The sequence below is a fragment of the Pseudonaja textilis genome, chromosome 6, assembly GCF_049901715.1.
Source record: "Pseudonaja textilis isolate UNSWEBS1 chromosome 6, rPseTex1.2, whole genome shotgun sequence".
Classification (NCBI taxonomy): Eukaryota; Metazoa; Chordata; class Lepidosauria; order Squamata; family Elapidae; genus Pseudonaja; species Pseudonaja textilis.
This window is the reverse complement of record NC_141995.1, coordinates 41,993,774-42,008,427: the sequence shown is the minus strand read 5'-3', so window position 1 is coordinate 42,008,427 and position 14,654 is coordinate 41,993,774. Positions and strand designations below refer to the sequence as shown.

Sequence of the window (14,654 nt, the reverse complement as noted above, 5' to 3'; positions counted from 1 at the left end):
CCACTGTCATGGAATAAACGTAGAAGATCCAGAAGTACATCAGTCGTCTAAAGATGACTTGGTGAAAGAATGTCTGAGGCAACAGTAGACATGGGATGAAGATCAATCAGGGGAATGCTATGGCAAGAAAAGACCCTGCATGGAAGTTCCTTTGAGATTTGAAATTGAGTAATCCTACCAAAGACTGGAAAGGGCTGAAGCACTGATCGCAACAGCAAAACAACAGGCACTAAGTATCGGATGCATAGAAGCAATGGTCTCCCACACTATATAGAACCTGCGGTGCAAACTATGCAGAGATGCCTCAGAGACAATTCAACACATAACGGTAGAATATAAGATACGGACAGGAACAGTATACACTGAATGACACAACCAAGTAGCTGGCATTGTGTACAGGAACATCTTCACAATGTATGGCTTAGATCAGGGGTCCCCAACCCTGGACCACTAGCCATTACTGGGCCATGGCCCATTCATAACCAGGCCATCAAAGCAACAGGTGAGTGCGCATGTGTCTGCAGCTTCACTTGAGCACGCAATGGGCAAGCACATGCACAGAGCTTCATTTGTGTGAGCAGCAGGCATGTGTGCAAGTGAGAGGCACATGTGCCCGGAGTTGCTGCTCTCACCTGCTGCTCACATGGAACCATCCATTCTTCCCCAACTAGTCCGCAAAGCTGGAAATATTGGAGACCACTGGGCTATACTCTCCCAAGTCCAGTTGGGAAATTCCATAGACTGTCATGGAGACCAACATTAAGATCCTGTGGGATTTCTAGATCCATATCAACAGGTACATATTGGCCAATCAATTAGACATCCTGGAAATAGACATGGAACATAACACAGTGGTAATAAATATGCCAAATGACAGCAACACCAGGAAGAAAGAGTATAAGAAGCTGGAAAAGGGTCTGAAGGAAGAATTAGAGGTGATTTAGAAAGTGAAAAAAGTGGGGATGTTTGGCTAGTTGCACAGTTCTATGTTTGGTAAAAATCAAACACAGTATATCAGCACAATCATCTCATACTAACCATTAAGCATGGTATGGAGGAGTGATGATTTGGGCTTGTTTGTAGCCACAGGACTGGGCACCTTGCAGTCATTGAGCTGACCATGAACTCAATATATTAAAGTATTCTAGGTCAAATATGAGGCCATCTCTGACAGCTAAAGCTTGGTTAATATTGCATCATCCAACAGGACAATTATCCCAAGTACACCATGAGATCTACTACAAAATGGCTGAAAAATAAAAGAATTAAGGTGTTGCAATGGCCCAGTCAAAGTCCAGATGCCCCCCCAACTTCAGTGCATTGAAGCAATATTGTAAAAAAGAATGGGCCAAAATTCCTGGAAAAGTCATACAGAAAATGATTACTTCATGTTATTGATGCTAAAGGTGGTTCTACAAGCAATTGAACCATAAGGTGTATTTAGTTTTTCACACGTGGCTTTCCATAGATAAAATAAATGATGACGTGGTGTAATAAATCATATGTTTTTGTTCATCTGAGGTTGTGTTTTTAAAAACTGATGAGAACCAGATGACTTTTAAGATGTCCTAATATGTAAAACCATAAAAATCAAAGAAGGTATATTTTCTTTTTTTCACATGACTATAAAAATATTTGTGAGATTATAGCAGGACATTTTTACTGTTAAAAAAAACAATTAGAAAAACAAAGGGTGACCTAAATGATAAAAAGATTACTGGAGTTCTCTATGAAGAAATTGTCAAGTTTGGAACTTTTTAATTTAAGGAAAAGAATTAAGCTGATATAATTGAAGTTTATTTTTTAAAGAATGCATGATTTGGAGAAAGTGAGATATAAATGCACCTACTTAAAACATTACAATGCCAACATTATCTACTGAAGCTGATGATTCAAAATAGACATGGAATATTCTTTTCATTCAGCTACTAGTTAAAATGTAGAATTCCATTTCTGAATACTGCATATGTTGATCACTACCAACTTAAATAACTTCAGAAAGTAAGTAGATAAATCTGTGAAGGATTTAAGATTAAATACATCTTACCTTTTCATACCAATGATTTATGGATTGCCTTATAAGTGGGACTTGCAACTGAAATAGTAAGAAGTAATTGATGATCTGATCTCGGGACAACACTGTGATTTGTCATTAAAAAGCAACTTGCAGTGATCACATAAAATGTTTTTCGCAAGCCTATGTTCTTTAAAGCAACATTAGTGAAGATCATTTTTAATTAGAATTTCTGTGTTTTTAAAATCATGTTTGGAAAAAGAATAGGGCGCATTTGAGAAGACAGGAAAGTTATAGCAACTAATATAAAAACTTCAAGTTCTGCAAATGAATAGATATAATATTAAATGTAACTGAAATGTAAATAAATAAATCATTTACTTTTGATTTTGATTAGGAGAGCTGACCAATTAATTCAGGAAGAAAATGATGAAGTTGTTCCATACTGCTTAGCTATTGGTGATGTGAAGAAGCTTGTTACATTTTTCATTTCGAGAGGTCAACTTAAAGAAGCTCTATTAGTTGCACAGGTACTATTTCATGTGCTTATCATAGGCTAATAAATATTATACATCTTACCATAAGATAAAACTTTAATGACATACTATTTACCTATAGATTCTGACATTTTTCTTATAGAAAAACTCCAGCATACTGTATAAGAAAACACTATTGGTATAAATTATCTAAATGATTGAAAAATAAGTTGAGTACACAACTGAAATAATATTTATACAAATATTTCATTCAGAACATATTTGGTATTAAAACTAATAGTAAAAAACTGATTTGCAAACATTAATTTTTCAAATTAATTATAGATAGTTAATTATAGATGGAACTATCATGTATTATTGTCCCTGTGGAGTGGTGCAAGTTTTAGCTATTTTGTTATAAATATGGCAAGTGAAATAATGCTGATAAGTTGGGGCAAAATCTCAGAATGCCAAACATTCAAATGCAGCATTTATTTGAGCTTCTATGTAGGCTATCAAACAAAACTTGAGAATTTGGGTTAACAATACCATGGTATTATAAATAATACTTCAGTGGTAATATTTTCACCACTGTTATATGAAGTCTAATTTACAAGTAAATTGGTGTCTCCCTATCTTTGACTGGTGCTAAGAGTGATAATGAATAATGTATTAGTTTTGGCTCATACTATTTTATTGATTTCAGGCGGCATGTGAAGGAAATATAAAAGCATTTCAGGGTTCAGTAGCAGATGAATCAGAACATTTTGAAGGGAATAGCATAGACAATTACAATGAGTAAGTTTATACAGAAAATAGAACATGCATTTTGCATATGTTTTTATCTTGTTAATAGATTGAAAAACATTGTAGAATAATGGATCAATTAAAAAAATAAAATAAAACATTGCTGTACGCAGTCTGAGTAGAGTGTTTATAAAACAATATTTTCAGTGTTAATTGTATGCTAATTGTCTATGTTTTGTTTTGGTTAAAGTTAAAAAAAATGTAAAAATAGCTCTTTTTAAAAAATGTTTATAGACTGACAGATTAAGATTTTATTTGTCAATTATATTTGTCAAAAATAAAATTAAATCCCTCCAAGTTGGAGCTGGACAGAGCTTAAGTAGTTCATTTTTTAATGAAACTGAGTTGATTTAATCTTTTACAGTTACCACATTGAGGATACTTGTGTGCCAGTGATAAAATTTAGACAAACAGATATATTTTGTTGATTTGGTTAAAGAGTTTAAGCTAAATGTTGATGCAATCAGAGAGAGATAAAAGAATCAGTGGATTTAGGAAATTTTAAAGTAGGAAAAGTTGTTATATTTTTGGTTGTAATTATTAAAATCATTTCTTTCCTATAGTCTTCTACATAATGTCAGTAAAGAACTCGCTGAGTGGTATTTTCAGGATGGCTGTGCAGTGCTAGCTGCTTGTTGCCATTTAGCTGTTGAGAATATTGAGGTAAATGATTTTCTTGTTGTACACTTTCTATCTAATAAGGTAATATTGTTGCTTTTATATTGTTGTCATATCCCAATTTAAATTGTTTTAAATTGTTGTTACATCCCAAGGGAATTCAGGATGTTGACCCATGGGTAATATAAAAGTATGTATAAAAGATTAAATCTAGCTTGGTAGATACTATTTCCAAGCCATCTTTTGTAGGAATAAACACAAAGTTACTGTTATACTCACTGGAGAAGAGTCTAATGCTGGGAACGATTGAGGGCAAAAGAAGAAGGGGACGACAGAGAATGAGGTGGCTGGATGGAGTCACTGAAGCAGTAGGTGTGAGCTTAAATGGACTCCAGAAGATGGTAGAGGACAGGAAGTCCTGGAGGAACATTGTCCATGGGGTCGCGATGGGTCGGACACGACTTTGCAACTAACAACAACAACACTGTTATAAGGATTAATACTTTAAAAGTAGATAGCTCTCACTGATCAAATTTACATAACAGGCTTTTCATTGTTGCATGATATTGCACATGGATCATACTATTGTCAGATAAACATGTGCTTGTCATACCAATTATGTACAACGACAGACAGGAGCAAGGGGAGAAGAAATTGAAATATAGGTCACTTTGTAGGAAAGGTGTGTTCCACTTTTGATGTTGTTAGCTAATTAAGGATGCTTGATGTACATTCTGATGATAAAGTTTCACATCCATTTTAAAAAATAAAATAAAAATGCAATCATTTCCTAATTGATTGCCCCCTTATTAAAAACAATGAGGAATTTGGTGAGGCTGATCATCAGTATTATAAGAAGGTACTGGGATTTATTGTTTTGCACTGTTCTGCATTAGAAATTTTATTTATTCATTCATAAATATAACAGATTTAATCCTTAGCCTCTTCAGATAGCATTGGGAAAGATCAATGGTTTGAAAACCTCAGAAACTGTTATGACTGTGCTTAGATAACAGTTTTCTAAATGAATGTATGTAGATTACGCATCATGTTTTAAAATATGGGATTTTTTTTTTTTTACATGTGAGTCTTCTGACATTACTACATGATGGAATAACAATAGTGGCCAGGATTTGTGGGGAGAGACTCAGGAATGATAAATTTCAGTGATGAACACAGTAATAACTCATACTTTTATCTGGGCCATTGTATAAATGTGCTGGAAATATCTACAAATACATTTTTATACTTCAGCTCTCAAGTTTAAGACTGACACAGAGGTGCCATAAATGTATGTATTTCAGGAAATGAAAGTGCCTGGAGGATCCATATATGTGGACTGTTCCTGAAACTGCCATGCACACAGATAAAATGTTTAGTTATGAAGGGTTTGGGAATACTGTCTGCTGTTTAGTGATAATATTATTTCCATTACTATTCTTAGTGATGAATAGGATAATTTGATATGCTCCATATGAGATAATTTATTAAGGCTGCTATGGTAACATCCATATTTAGAAGTGGCACTAATATGTGCCCTGAATATTCTCCTGGATACAAAATATAGTTCCTTCCCTTGTAATATCTTTTGTGATTTGACACTCTCTGGTAATCTTTTTCTTCCTTCAGAAATGTTCATTATATTTGTTGTGTATGTGGTAAATATAAATATTAAGGTTAAACATTTGATAAAACTGTTGACTGTGCAAGGCAACTCCTTTTCAAACCAAGTTCCTCATCTGAAAAGCAGCTGGTCAGAAAGATGATATTCATAAAGTAACAATTTTGTAATAGATCATGTGGAACACTTCTTAGCAGACCTTCATAAAGGAACATTGAGTGGAGAAACTGCTGTTAAGGGAACAGTAGCTGTCACTCATCCCAGCTGATAATCTCAGAGTTTCCTGAATCCTGAAGGTCCTTAAAGAAAATTAAAATGTTCAGATCTTCATCTTCATAATTCATATTTATTTATTACAGCCCTGAGGCTAGATATTAATAAGATAATGAGTAAAATTTACATCCGTGTGTGTGTTTGTGTATGTGTGTAAGAAAAAAATAATAAATTATGAAGTGAGAATTCTACAGTGGATTCATGGCATACATTTTGCAGTAAATTATGGTGTATAGATATTTTACCTGCTCTTTATAATGTGCATTTCTTGACTGATGAGAAACCAACTTAAGGGGAAAGAAGCCAAATTTTTCCCTCCTTACTACTTCTGGTCTGGTCTTTCTGGCTGCCTTTCATAAAGGTCAGATAAATAAAAGAAGTTCCTCATTCACTCTAGAAAGTCCAGATAATGACAGTAACTTGGCTCTAGCTACTCTCCCATTGAAATGGTTTATTCATGGTTTGTTTAGGTTGCTAGGCTATAAAGAAAAGATTTAGGCAAAATGTGTAGATCAGATTCGGTGATGCATGATTTGTCACCCTGAAATGTGGGCTTGAAAATGAATGCTAATATGATAGTCACAATGAATCCTTGTTAGGCTTAATGATTTTTTTTTTAATTGAGCAAGCTTGCCATGGCAAACCTGATTCGAGGAAATGAACTGGAGTTGGCAGTCAGTGTGGGCACTGTCTTAGGAGAATGTGCAGCTCAGGCAACTCATTATGCGCTAGAGTTACTGGCAAGAAAATGTATGACTATTCCAACATGGTAAGAACTGTTTAGTCCAAATTATTTATTTCTTTAGAAACTGGACAGAATACAGAAGCCTTGTGTATTCAGAATTAGCTTTTAACAAGCTGTTTTTTTTAATATCCTAGGATTTAAGCTACAGTGTCCTTAGAACAGAGAAACATTGTATAAGATTAGTGAGAGATGGTCATTTGGCTATTTTCAAGCACCTTGAAATAGTAACTAATATACCAGTTGGAAGAAGTTGTTTTTATTAGAATTCTAGGACTGTGCTCTGCTTGCATATTTGAAATATATTATAACCACATTTGTGTACTAGGTTTGTTTCCCTGTACTGCCTAGAACTAATTCATATACACATATTTTGAGCTTATTATTCCAGTGGTAGTGTTAAAAACATTAACATGATTTTCATGGGAGTACAAAGTGCCTGTTCATAAATTGCTCATGTAATTCACTTGTAGTAAGATCTTTCTATGTTCATTAAGAATATATTAGAAAAAAGTCTGTACAAATTTAAATAATCCACAAAAGTGGCCCACAATGAATATTTTACTTCCTAGAGGATAGAAATAGTCACTATTAATAACTTTTCTTCCAGTACAAATATAATTTGCATTTTTAATTTTTTCCTTGACTCCCACCAGTCTTTCATCTTCATCTTATTCTAGCCGGGATTGTCATGGGGTAGCCAAGGGCAACATTGATTTGAAAAAGAGGGAATTAATCAGCAAGGTTGCTTATAGTAGGATATAATATTTTGTTTTTTGAATTCTTTTGTCTTCAGAATGAGAATGAGGGTTATATAGAGCCACAGATGTGTCAACATACCTGTAAGAAAGACCCAGGGAAATATAATATTTAGAAATATGAACTTTCATATGAAAAAATGTATTATATTTGCCAGTTGGCTATACCATTTTAGTACATACTGGCCTGACTTATCTAGTTATATGCCATATCACATATATTTGGGTCAGAACCAAACTTCATTGCTGTAAATATTTTTATGATCCATTTGAGGCTTCTGCAATGATTTTTTTTCTTCTATTTCTTTTTTTCCAGGAGTTTCCAACTCCCATTTTATTTTGATTTCATGGGATTCTGCAACAGTGTGGGAAGTAGAGACTGTGAGGAAAGATAAAAATGGTCTCTTTCTCATTCTGCTGGATCATGAATCTCCTTTTTAAAATGTCCTTCAAAATCATATGTATTTGGATCATAATCTGGACCAGAACTTTATGAGAAGACAATGTTTTCCTGCTTCACAGCTTAGTTTCCTCTCTTGGACATGTAATATTTTTAATATTTTGGCCTCTGAGTTGGGAAATTTGTGAATTTTTCTCCTTATATATGAGCGATAGAAAATTAACGCTGAACTGAAATTTAACTGAGTGGATGTTGATACTAATATTTTAGTACTATTTTGTGTATTACAACTTGAATATCTTTATTATAGCTTTCCATCACCTGGATACAGGTACCTTTTTTGTTTCTAGAGATAAATATTAAATGTGTTTTGATTACATTAAAAATAACAGTAACCAATCAGATGGATATTGATTTTTCAACTTCAATAAAATATTATTAGTATGAAACATATAATAGATTAATTGGTAAAGTTTTAGAAAACATCATATAGATTCCAATGAGAGTTTTAATTGTGAGAAGATGAAGGACAAATTCTCTAAAACATGCCATTACCCATAAGGGACACCATTAATATCTATAGTTTAATCATTGCAGTTTTTGTAGCATAAAACTACTATAATTAAAAATCCTCTTACACTGTAAATGTGTCACCTAGAATTGATGAGTTACATATCAATTCTGTATGTATGTGTGGTATATGGAGGTAGATATCTAAGAGAGCCAGTTTGATGTGGTGGTTAAGGCCTCAGGCTAGAAACTGAGAGACTGTGAATTAAAGTGCCACCTTGGGCCCCACACTAGCTAAATGAACTTGAGTTAGTCTCTGTGTCTCAGCCCTAAGAATGCACTGGCAAAAACACTTGTGAAAAAGCTTGCCAACAAAACTGCAGGGCAATCTCCAAGAATTAGACACAATTGAATAAAAAATATAGAAATATGAATGTCAAACAATTTTGGAGCTTTCATTATAGTGTCATTTTATTTGAACATAAGGTATACAATATAGTATAAAGTGCCTCAGAAAACAAGATAAAGGTTCAAAGGAATATGATAGACTTGAACATTGAGACCTATCCAACAAAATACAGTTCAATGATAGTTGCAAGACATATCTGGATGTTCAAGTAGACTACAGATTATGAATCACCCAGACTATGAATCTGACAAAAGAGCCAATGCAGTTTTGGACCTCATCAACAGAGGTGTAGTGTCACTATCTTGGGAAGTAATAGTTCTATGCTGTACAAATCAGACTGCGCCTAGAATATTGTATTCAGTTGTAGTCCCCATAATACAAAAAGTAAGCTGAAGAATTTGAAAGAGTACAGAGAAGAGCAACACAAATGATAAGGAGCTTTAAGAGCAAAGAAACTTATTACATTTAGAGTAATCTTAAAATACTTGATGGGATATTGTAGACTAGATATTGGATAATATGATAAGAACGGAAGGGCACAAAGTTTACCAATGGAGATCTAAACTTGAAAGAAGGAGGAATTTTCTGTCTGTCAAAGCTTTTAAACAGTGGCACAGCTTTTTCTCCTGAAGTTATGGGTACTTCATCATTTGAGATTGGAAAAAAAAAGAATGGACAGCTGTTTTTAGGATGGTATGAGAAGTCTTGCCCTGGCAGAGTTTAGACTGGAAGACTTCCAACATCCCTTCCAACCTTCTGCTTCTATAATTCTAAATTATTTATTTATATACAATACATATTAGTATTTACCAGTACTCCTAGGAATATAAAGAATGGATTTGTATAAAAACAACATACTTACTAGTAACTTTTAAAGATTTCTATCTGTATCTTATGCATGGATCCCGTCTAGTGTTTATTGTTTTCTGTGTAATTATTTGTGAACTGCTTAGAATCAATTATAGTCAGGAAGAGGAGGAACGTCTAAATTGAAATAAATAATACAATTCTACAAACTATGCTTTGTTGAACAAACCATATAGATTGCTTTGTGCATGTTACTATATTATGATAGGTGGATATGCATTAAGCAAAAGACATAAGATAATGTTATATGCAGAAGAGGTCACTGGAAATAATTATTGATCACTTTGATTGAGTTGTCTTTTATGATAACAGTTTGATTGGTTTGTATTTTATTGGTTATACAATGCACAACCATGTATAAATGGATTGCTTGCAGGAAAATTTCTGCAGTCATAAAATTCATAGTTCAAAACCATGAATTTATTTTCCAAGAGTTCATAAGAAGCTCCTTGTATAAGGGTAAAATAATAAAATAAATTTCCTCTTAATTAAGCCAGCTTTTATGTACTCTCTATACTGAGATAGTAAAGCATTCCTAAATGGAATAATGTTCTAACTTAGGATCAGAAAAAGCAATTATGCAAGTAGCTGAGTTATAGATATTAACAGAACAAAGATATTTTAAATGCAAGCTCTATTACATTTCTCTTGCATTTCTGTCTCTTCTATACAAGAAAGGGAAGATATCTGCTTCCATACCAGAAAACATTTGGATAAAATATTTTAGAACAAACATAGTTTGATCAAATTATCCCAGGATTGCTGAAAAATTACATTTTGAGCAAATCACAATTACCTGTGTTTTGTGATTTGCTCTAAGAGAAAGGTTTCACTTTCCAAACCTGGAAAGATGGAGAGTATGTTATCATAAGTCAAACTGAAGTTAATTCCTGGTTTCCTAGTTTAGATGATCATTTGAAGAGAACCTGCACGTGTTTTTAGCATGTTACAGCTTTAATTATCTTCTAAACCAGAATTCTGGGAGTTGAAATCCACACATCTTAAAGTTGGCAAGTTTCAACAATACTGTTCTAAACTAACCATGCTTTCTCAGAGCTCTTTATTTCAAAAACGTTGTTCCACTTTTATTTACAAATGAATAAAAAGAAGTACGAATAGTCTTATCTTTGAACTTGTTCCTTCATTTTTGCACATTATGAAATGCCTCACTTATGCATATTGTTTCATAGGGATTTAGCAGGAGATCTTCTCATGATGATTCCTGATAATGAACTACAGTTAATAAAACTGTGTGCTTTTTATCCTGGATGCACAGCAGAGATAAATGACCTACATGAAAAGGTACACTTGAGAGGCCAACTGTCTCTTAGCCATTTATGTGAGTAGCAGAAGAGGTTTTATGCTCATTAATTCCTAGTTATGTTTATTAGAAGATTCCTTCTATTACAGAGAACTGTAGATTCACTTTCACATTATTTAAGTTATCCCACTTTCATTTGGCATCAAAACTGCTAGAGAGTCAAATTAAGAATGTTGGGAAAATGAATACTTCCATTTGAATTACAAAAGCAGTAGGGAAAAATATCTCACATTATTTGTACACATGCAGTAATTTTAAATGATATTTTACCTTAAGACATTGATTCTTCAGAAATATCAATATGTTCAGGACAAATACTTATTGCCCACTGAATTGGTCAATATTTTTGTAGCATAAGGCAATGGAAAATGTCTGTGCATGCTTATGCTATTGAAATATGACCATTAAAGTTTTAAGATCATTATATTAGTGTGAAAAGTAGATTTGCAAGTTTACATCTGACATTAAACCGATTACTTCTCTGGACACATAGTATAATATACTGTATACTGTGCACATAATACATTTAGTCCAATTAAGCTCAGAAACAATCATCAATTGGAAAAGAGTGCCTGCACCTAATAACAGTGTTGTCTAATTTGTCTTCTAAAAGAAATACGTAAGCATAGATGCAGTGCAAGATGGTATTATATAAAATAAGGTCATTAAGATTATACACTGCCCTGAATTCCAAGGATAAAAGGTGCTTAAGGGTGCATGTGTGCATACATACTATATTCATCAGTAACTCCTTAAAGAGGCCATGGTATATTCTCTTCTGAGCTTGAAAAATGAAACTGGGAAAAATGTTTGATTTAAGGTGGCACTAGCAGGTGTGGAAAGCATGTTGTCTCTCTTCCTGTCCCTCTCTCCCCCTTTCTGTCTTCCTCTTTCAAACACACACACATGCACACGCACACGCACACACATCTTTGTATATGGATTGCTGCCCAGTTCTGAGCATCGCGTTCCCAAAGCCCTATTAAATTTTTGTTAGCATGCAAATTGTAGAGGTACAATAGTGGCTGAAGATATGAGCAATGCAAACACACTGCTCCTCTCCACGGCCTGCTTACATGCTCTGGTGCCCTTGTGCTTCAGATTAAAGGAGGAAAATGGAGTTGCAAGAAAGAACTGCGCTTTGTTTCAATTGTATCAGGCTCACTTTGTGAAGATGAAAAATTTTACACTCTTCTTTGCTGATAATTGCATTAATTTTGTTTGTTTCTATCTGCTGTCATTTTCAGTGCAGATTACCAGATGTAGAAGAATGTATGCAATTAGCAGAGAAAGCTCAGACAGATGGAAATATATTTGAGTCAATGAAGTATTATTTGTTAACTGCAGAACCAGAAAAGGCACTTCCTATAGGGATTCAGTATGTCAAAGGTAAGCCTTGAAATAATTCTGAACCATTTTTAGAAAAAAATACTATTGTGTTTTGTTTATCTGTTCCCCTGTTCTACTTTTTTATCATTTTTTTTTCTTTTCTACTGCTATTTAACAGAACAAATCAGTAGTTCAGATTGGACACTTGATGCAGTCTATCCTTTTTTGGATCTACTCAGCTATATACGCACAGAAAAATTGTTGCTGCATAAATGTAGTGAGTAAGTATTTTAATACTAAAATTGTGAAAATGAGTCTTCAAATTTATTCATTGATTTTGCTTCATGGGATTGATAAATATACAAACATTCTACATCATCTGTGATCTTTATCTAACCATTTTTGTTAGTCTCCCAGGCCATAAAGGGGTGATACTTCTTCTCATCACTCCTTCCCTTCTCTGAATTACGTGTCTCACACAAGAAACCATTCCATTAATATGAAAAAGTAGACAGAATCTGTGAAAGCTAATGTAGCAGGAAAATTGGTTCGTTTTTAAAGTAACACAAAATTTCTTTTGTATTTGCAAAAGACAATATGGATATTTCTTTGCAGATTTCCTTTTCCAATTACGCCTTTTGTTATAAATAGGTATAATAGTTTTTTATGCGTAATTTATTTTAGCATTGTTATACTATAAACAAGAATGGTGGTTATACATTTCTAAACCACAACTTTAGATACTTCTAATAAAAATAAAAATAAAATTCTGTTAGAACAAACACTTAAACCATTTTTTTCCTCATTTTCTGAAGTTTATTATATATTTATTTTGCTGCTTTCAGAAAATCTTAAAAGGAAACCCAGTTTTTTTGAAAGGCTTTATAAGGTGTGGTTTTCTATGGTAGTAAAATGGTACAATTATCGTAAACTCAGTGCCCTCCAAATATTTAGAATTACAGTTCCATTACTACCAGCAGATACAGGCACCAACCATGCTTTCTACAAGTGATGCTACATAAAACTTGAACACATGGTTTTAAGGAAAGCTAACTGAATTTCTCCTTTACCTGATAAAAGAATACCTTAACTAGTATTTTTCAACCTTAGCAACTTTAAGATGTAATAACTTCAGTTCCCATAATTCCCCAACCGTCATGGACAATTCATGGCTGGTCCACGCTCAAGTGTTAGAATATACTTCTAGTTTTAAACAGGCCGCACTGTTCCTTCAGATTCCCCCCCCCCCATTTATGCTACCTCTATAACATGCATAGGAATGTTTTGCGAGTTGCACACAAATCTTAAAATTGTTAAGATTGAGAAACACTCACCTAAACCAATATTTTCATTTTTAAAAAATCATTAGGCAAGCAACTGCCTTAAAAAAAAACAACCAAAATGAATTTTATTCAAATTAAACAACTTGTAAACACCTCCGATTAACCAGGAAAATAGATCCAACATAAATTACTAGCACTCTAATTACGTGATTGTGTTTTAGTACATAATGATGGTAGAAAATACCGTAATTGTCACAACACAAACTTTTGAAGTCCTCTGAAGACACCTAGAATTCATGTACGTATATTGAGATAAAACAAATGTGATGTTGAAGGTGTTTTTAAAAATGTATACGAGCAAAATGAAATATATATGTAAAGATGTCTGCATACGGCAAAAAAACATGTATAAAACATGTCAAACACAGCAGATGCCAATAGGATTTACCACTCATGAACTACAGAATTAGAACCTTCAATAAAGAAAAGGAAAGGAAAGAAAGAGATCGCTGACCCATATGATCTGGACTTGACAATTGGTATCTTTTTGGAATAGCATTTCAAAGTACAGAAGTAGATTTATGGGGAATTCCAAAATAATAAAGATGTTAATATAATGTTGAATTACATCCTCAAACCTTGAGATTTGTCTTCGATAAATTATGTTTGTACCAGGCATGAGAGATTACTGAAAGCATTGTTCTAAGAAATTAGGAAAGGGATATTATTCCGGAATAACTCCAGTATATGGAAATGTCAAGCTGCATTTAAAAAGATAGCATAACAATGGGTTAATTTGGGGGGGGGTGTTCTTTTTCATTTGAAAAAAAATATTCTAATTATCTAGCTAGATTTGTTTCTGTGTGCTTAACTTTTTTATAGTAACTTCCCTTTTATGGCATATTTGCTTTTGTTCATTTGTCTGCTTTTAAAAGACCTTGTTTTAATGTTTTGTACATCTCTTAAATTTCTAATATGAATAAGATATATACATGCATGCAATAGTAATTAGGAAAAGTAATAAAAATATTTTTTCCAGATTTAGAAATGAATTGTTAATATTATGTGGCTACATTGGGGCTTTACTGGCTATTAGAAGACAATATACCAGCATTGTACCAGCTCTTTATGAGTATACAAGGTAATTCTTCTGTAATAACTTAATTGAACGTCCTTCTAGGAATTAGGAGAGCTGTGTTTGTCCCCCACCCCAAAAAAATCTGTCA

The 14,654-nt window shown here is 33.4% G+C and overlaps 1 protein-coding gene across 18 annotated transcripts in view; it reads left to right on the top strand.

The window, feature by feature from the left end:
- The window catches only part of WDR17 (WD repeat domain 17), a 66,700-nt gene that overhangs the window by 47,713 nt on the left and 4,333 nt on the right, over nt 1–14,654 (top strand). For 13 of the 18 annotated variants that reach the window (XM_087936392.1, XM_087936394.1, XM_087936390.1 and 10 more), the window contains 9 exons: nt 2,412–2,544; nt 3,197–3,288; nt 3,861–3,960; nt 6,439–6,578; nt 8,020–8,040; nt 10,686–10,797; nt 12,064–12,205; nt 12,324–12,426; nt 14,468–14,569. In XM_087936392.1, the coding sequence (XP_087792518.1) occupies nt 2,412–2,544; nt 3,197–3,288; nt 3,861–3,960; nt 6,439–6,578; nt 8,020–8,040; nt 10,686–10,797; nt 12,064–12,205; nt 12,324–12,426; nt 14,468–14,569 (945 nt within the window). Of the gene's footprint in view, nt 1–2,411; nt 2,545–3,196; nt 3,289–3,860; nt 3,961–6,438; nt 6,579–8,019; nt 8,041–10,685; nt 10,835–12,063; nt 12,206–12,323; nt 12,427–14,467; nt 14,570–14,654 lie in introns of those variants that run through there. The other 5 variants (XM_087936388.1, XM_087936397.1, XM_087936398.1 and 2 more) reach the window with 5 other exon arrangements.